Source organism: Octodon degus, unplaced genomic scaffold, assembly GCF_000260255.1.
Source record: "Octodon degus isolate 3935 unplaced genomic scaffold, OctDeg1.0 scaffold00076, whole genome shotgun sequence".
Lineage (NCBI taxonomy): Eukaryota > Metazoa > Chordata > Mammalia > Rodentia > Octodontidae > Octodon > Octodon degus.
The window spans coordinates 5,849,503-5,855,970 of record NW_004524652.1 but is presented as its reverse complement, the minus strand read 5'-3'; the positions used below and the strand labels follow the sequence as shown (position 1 = coordinate 5,855,970).

Sequence of the window (6,468 nt, the reverse complement as noted above, 5' to 3'; positions counted from 1 at the left end):
TATTTATTTATTTATTTATTTGATATAGAGTCTTGCTATGCAGCTCAGATTTATAGTGACCCTCCTGTCTCAGCCTCCTTAATGCTGGGATTACAGGTGTGTGCCACAACGCCAAGTTTTCGGAGCCAGCACAGGGCGCCTGGGATTCTGGAGCCAGCATGACATGCGGTACTCGGGATCAAACTCGGGTCCTTGCATTTGCCAGGCAGGCAGTTAGACTGCCGAGCTATCTCCCCAGCCCCAGATTAACATTATTAAAGGGATAATAGAATGAGTGTGGTGGTGAGAAGCCCTCGAGGCTGAGGCAGGAGGACCACTGTGGCCTCTCTGGTGGCTGTCCCTAGAGAAGCCTCAGTTGTTCTTAGACACCCCTGCTTCAGCGCTTCAAATACTTAGAACCTGACTATTCGTTCACACGCACATCCCCTCTGCTTGGTACTAGAATATGGTGGCGAAGGCAGGGTCTGTGTCCGGGGCACCTAACACTGGGGCCCCCCAGAACAGCATGCAGGATGGACCTCTGTGTCACCATCTGTAAGCTGAGGCAGGACAATTTCTCCCGGGCAGATGAGAACGTGAACCAAAGTGACAGCAGGAGCCGGGAAAATGCAAGTACAGGTGCGGTGTGCTCAAGGTGCTCATGGGACACAGGGTCCCCTACCTTCAGGCCTCTGGAACTCCTCCTCGGAGAAGCCGACGTCCTTGTGGGAGAGGTTGGTCATCAGCTGCTTATTCTCCTCCTGCAGCTGTGCGATCTGTGACAGGAGGTCCTGCGCCTCTCCTCGCCACACGTCCTCCACCAGCTCCAGTTCCTGCAGGGCAGACGCAGTCACAGCCTGCCCAGGCAGTGGCCTCCCCCGCCCCCTGCCAGAGGAACAGCTGGGCCCTCCACAGGGTGCCACCTCCATCCACACCAAGAGGGTCTCCCGCACTTGGGAGCTGTGAGGTGAGTGCATGGTCCCAACTCCCAACACCTCGTGGGGTTCCAAATCCTGATCTCTCAACAGACACTGGACAAACCACTCTCCAAGGGACACAGAGGCTGTGGACAGGTCAGGATGCCCAGTGACAATGCCACTGTCCCCAGATACTTTGGTCTGACACGAGCATCTCTCCAGGGGGCCTCCGGCAAGTCACCGAAATGCTCAGGGGCTGAGTTGGGGACCACACTTTCAGGCTCACAGGGTGGATGTGGGGGCAGGGGAGATCAGGCCAGAGCCAGGAGCGGTGGCCCAGGCTCACCTGGGACTCTCCAAGATCCTCCTGCCCCAGCCTCCGAGTGCTGGGATCACAGGCATGCACTACCACCAAGCTAAAGAAAGTGTATTTGTAAGAGAGAAAATGTTCAGGAGGCAGCACCAGGCTGCATGCACACACATAGGCCTGAAGGCATGGACTCCAGTGTGTCAAGCTGGGTCATAATCCTGTCTCCCTTTCTGCAGCTCACTAGCTGGTGTGAGGAATCATTCCACTTTTGGAAGCCCTGGAAAGTGGAGGGCCAGGCAGGGTGCTCCCCTGGGGACGGCCGGGGGCGTTACTTGGTGGCTCCACATAAAGTGCTGGCCACACGCCTGGCACCCAGAAGAGGTGAGGAGACATCTGCTGGGCTCTGCTCCTCCACCTGTCCCAGGCCAGGAGGCTGCCTGGGAGGCTGGGCTCAGCATCACCTGCTCCTCCACGCATCCACTAAGTAAGTCCCCAGCCTGCTTCCCCGGCCAGGAAGCCTGTAGCACTGGCAACCTGAGGAGAATTAGCTAAGCGCCCATGAGCAGGCTCAAGGGCACCAGAGGAGGGGAAGAGAAGAGCAGAGTCAGAAGCCGTGAGATGATTCCAGCTGCGGTGGCCCGTGCCTGTGGCCCCAGCACTCGGGAGGCTAAGGCAGGAGGATCGCCAAGGGCTCTTCGAGGCCAGCTTGGCCTGCATGGTGAGTTCGAGGCCAGTTTGGACTACACAGCAAGACCCTGTCTCAAAGCCCCCAGAAAAGAAGTGAAGGAATGAGCTGATGGACAGGAGACCAGGCTCTCCCAGTGTGTCCTCTCCATACCCAGCAGGCACAGGCAGCTCCTTGAATGTCAGTGCAGTGGTCCTGGGACCTGACTGTGGTGACCTGAAGGGACATGGGGGCTGGAAAAAGGGCTTCCTAGTCTGGTGTGGTGGAACATGCCTGTGATCTCTGCGACTGGGAGGTTGAGGCAGAAGGAGCGCCACGAGTTCAAGGCCAGCTTGGGCCACACAGCAAGAGCCTGTCTCAAAAAACAAACATGAAAGAAAAAGAGGAAAAAAGAGCAAGAGAAAAAGGGGTCTTTCTCTACAGTGCTCCAAAGGGCCAGAGTTCAGCGTGGCCTTGAACTCACTGTGTAGCTCAGACAGGCCTCAAACTCATGATGAGTCCCTCAAACTTATCCCTGGGTGATGGAACCCAGGGCCTAGCACGCATTCGGCACACACGCTCCTGCTGAGCTACAGCCCCAGCCCTGACACCTTGATGGTAACCCAGGAAAACTCGTTTCTGACGTGTGACCTGCAGGCTTTATCCACACACACCCACTACAGCCTTACCCCATGTCGACCTCCCAGAGCCCGCGCTGCTCACGGGCCAGGGACAACATCTGCTGTTCAGAGCCACTGCCCCAGCACTACTGTGCCACAGCAGCTAGCACTGAGTACCAACTTGAATACGCAGGAGTGGGGCTTTTTCCCATGTGATTCTAGGGATGAAACCGCTGAGCTGCATCCCCCAGCCTATCCTATTTTTGAGACAAGGTCTCCAGAAATTGCCCAGGGCAATTCTCCTGCCTCAGCCTCCTGTGTAGCTGTAATTACAGGTCTGCATCACCTCGCCTAGCTCGGTTCTTTTTTCCTGTGCTCTCTATGTGCTAATGTCTATGTTAGCAGAGCTGACCATAGAGAATTTAATCCTGCCTCGAGACTGAGAAGGTAGCGCTGATTCATCAACCCTGCCTTCTCTCCAATTCTTCCTCCAGCCCACAAGGCTGAGCACGTCCAGCCTCACCCTGCCTCACTCCTCTTTTCTGCACTGCCCCAAACCCGCTCACCTGCCAAGGGCGACCTGCCCCAGGACCCCTGCATGGGCTGCCACCTGCCTGCACCCTCTCCCCACATCTCTCTGTGGCTGGCACCTCTGCTTCACACAGAGGCTGCCTCCTCAGGGAAGCCTTCCTGCCTGTCTTATCTATTAGAGCTGCAGGCCAGCAGGGCTCTTTCACATATTCCTGCCTTATTTCATTTGTGGCACTCAATTATAAACTGACGTTTAAAAATCTACCTTCTGCAGGCATGGTGGCTGTGAGTTCAAGGCCTTCACTACATAGGATGACCCTGCCTCAAAAAAAAAAAAAAAAAAAAAAGGTACCTCCTGAACTGGGCAGGGAGCTCAGTGGTGAGCGCTGACCTAGCAGGTCCAAGGCCTGGGTCCCATCTACACGCAGCTGACACCTGACCTCCTCCCCAGCGTCCCACAGAACAGCCTTCAGCCACATGGAGCTGGGGTCTAGAAAAGTGACTGCTCTCCAGTGGAGCCAGGTGTGGTGGTGCACACCTGTAATCCCAGCACTGGAAGGCTCAGGCGGGGGATTCCTGTAAGTTCAAGACCACCAGCCTGAGCTACTTGGTGAGTTCCTGTCTCTAAAAAACAAGGAAAGGGGGCTGGTGGGATGGCTCAGTGGTCTAAAGCACCTACTTAGAACAAGCTTAGCAAAACACAGAGACCGCGGTTCAATCCCCCAGCACCACATGCCAGCCAGCCCCGCCCCCTGGTGGGCTGAGCTGGCCACACACACACACACACACACACACACACACACACCAATAAATAAATAAAAAAAATAAAAATAAAAATAAAAATAAAAAACAAGGAAGGAAAAGTGGCTGGTATGGATTAATCACAGAGTGGGGGTTAAACACAAACCAGATTTCAGAGGTATAGTGGGGAAAAAAGAACGCCCAATATCTCGCTGGGGTGAAAATATCTTCATCTACAGGGTTCTACAAAAGGGACTAAAGTTAACCTCCCTGGTGCTTCTTATGAGCTCAGTGAGCCACACTCTACTTCTATGGAATGACACCATCTCTTCAGAGCCCAGGACAGTGCCAGGCACATAACAGATATGCAAGAAACACATTTGTTGGACGACTCTATGAACACCACAGGCTGGTTACGGTACATGAAACTGCAGATGTACAGTCACTCCGGAGGGGTCTGGGCTTTCCTGCAGCGAGCAGCCATACTTACTGGGAGAGGGGACACCAGGAAAGAGGCCTGGTGGTGAGGGAGGATCCCACCCGGCCTGAGCTCCTCCCTTCTGTTTACAAATAGAAACAGAAGCCTGGGAGCAAGGAGGAGGTGTCCACTTCCAGAGCAACAAGTGCCCAATAAGTGCCTCTGCTGATTCCACCCTCCTGCAGGCCCATGACCAGAACAGAGGTGCCACCACAAATTCTGTTTGACAGGCGAAGGCCCTGGCCCCTTTACCCCTTGGGGAGCGTCTCCAGGCCCACATTAGCTTAAGCTGCAGGGACCTTGGTGGAATAGTGCTGTCCAGGCTTTGAGTGTCTTAGCCTTCTTGGCTCTGCATAGCCCCGCAAGGCAGGGACCAAGGTCATCTCACTTGATGGCTGAGGAAACTTAGGCACAGCATAGCTGCGGAATTTGCCTCCAGCCTGTGGCAGTGGGCTCTGAAAGCAGGCTGTCTAGCTGCAAAGTCCCTGCTCCTGGGAGTCCTGAAATTCACTGGGGACAGGCATTTCCAGGCTTCTTGTGTCACCTTGGCCATGCTCCCCAATGGCACCTAAAGTTTCCTCTTCATCCCAGGGCCTAGGGACAGCACACAGTGAAACACCAGCTCTTAACCACCACCAACCAGGCTGCCCAGGGCTCGGGAGGTGGCACAGTGCCTGCCAGGCAACCATGTAGTCCTAAATTCCAGTCAGTACCAAAAAAAGAGAAAAAGAATAAAAACAACCTGGATGCCCTCAGGTCAAAATTGCCCGACAAAGGGCCTGCGAAATAGCTTAGGGAACTAAGTGCCTGCTTAGGCAAGCACAGGGAACAGGGTTTGATACCAGCACCACAGGCCACACCGACCCTGCCCCAGGGCAGGCTGAGCAGGCTATGGCGCCCGGAAGACCAGGCAAGGCGGTACACACCTGTAATCCCAGTGCTGGAGAGGCTGAAAACAGGAGAATCACTACGAGTCTGAGCTGCATAGCGAGACCCTGTACCAAATATATAAAAATAAATAAACAAATAAGATTGCTGAGCAAGAGTTGGCCATTTTTCTTGAGAACACATGGTTCCATCGGAGAGGACAACGTATAATGGTAGCCAGAGAGGTTCAGAGAGGCCAAGAGTATTTCCTGAGGTCACACAGCAGGCCCAGGCCTGCTCCAGCACCCTAGTCCTCCAGGGAAAGGCATTTCCTCCTATCCTGGCTGGGAAGGGCTGAGGTTAGGGCAGGAAACCACACTTCCTTCTCTGGGTACCCTGTCAGACTCCCAACCCACCCACAGGAGAGGCACTGATTCAGAGGCGTCTGCTCCTGGGCCAGCCTGAAAACTACAGGATCAAGCGGGTGGGGAACAGCTCCTCACTGACTTGGGACAAATCCCTCCCCACACAGACTGAGGTTTCCTCTTCTGTCAGAGGAAGCTAACTGTCCCTCTCTGAGTTCTGGGCAGATTAAGGCTAATTCCCAGGCCAGGCCAGGGAAGCCACCCTGGGTAGAGGTTAGACTAGGCACCTCAGGAGGGTGGCAAAGATGAACCAGGGCATTCAGACACTGGGGCAGGATCTAGACAGCAGCCTGGGGTAGGTGCTCCTACCCCGGGAATCTCGGGGGTCTGCTTATTTCATTTCTAGACTTGAAAAATACTGTCTAAGCACTTTTCACGCATCATCTCATCTAATTCCTAGAAGGTGGATCGCGGGTGATCCCTCTGATGGGCTTGGATGCCAAGCAGACTGGTTAAACAACGCGGCCCAGGCCGCACAGCTATTAAAGGGGCACGGGAACTCAGGTCTGAAGTGCCCGTGCCCGGGGTCCCCGCGTGCGCGCCCACCTTCTGGTGTTTGCGCTCCTTCTCGATGCGGTCCATCCGCTCCACGCGCAGCCGGTCCAGCTCCAGGCGCAGCTCGTCCAGCTCCGGCGCGACGTGGTGGCGGCTGACTAGCACCTCCAGGATCTCCAGGACGCGCACGACCTTGGGCATGAGGCGCGCGATGGCCTCGCAGCCGTGCTGGTCGATGACCCTCTCAAACTCGTGGCCCACGAGCGACGCGATGTCGTACACGTCCATGACGGTCAGCTCGGCCACGTTCTTCTCCAGCACGGACTGGGCCGCGGGCGCCGACCCCCGCTCCTCCTCCATGGCCGTCCCGGCGGCTCCGCTAGGCTCGGCGGCTCCGGGCTGGGGGCGCGCGGCAGGCGGGCCCGGGAGGATCCCGGCGGG

The 6,468-nt window shown here is 55.8% G+C and overlaps 1 protein-coding gene across 4 annotated transcripts in view; it reads right to left on the bottom strand.

Annotated features, from left to right (window-relative positions):
• Positions 1 to 6,462, bottom strand: part of Rilpl1 (Rab interacting lysosomal protein like 1) — a 32,033-nt gene extending 25,571 nt beyond the window's left edge. For all 4 annotated transcript variants that reach the window (XM_023720571.1, XM_004635874.2, XM_023720572.1 and 1 more), the window contains exons 1-2: positions 6,079 to 6,462; positions 662 to 812 (exon numbers count right to left, since the gene is read on the bottom strand). In XM_023720571.1, the coding sequence (XP_023576339.1) occupies positions 662 to 812; positions 6,079 to 6,387 (460 nt within the window). In that variant the 5' untranslated portion in view covers positions 6,388 to 6,462. The remainder of the gene's footprint in view (positions 1 to 661; positions 813 to 6,078) is intronic.
• Positions 6,463 to 6,468: the final 6 nt, after the last annotated feature.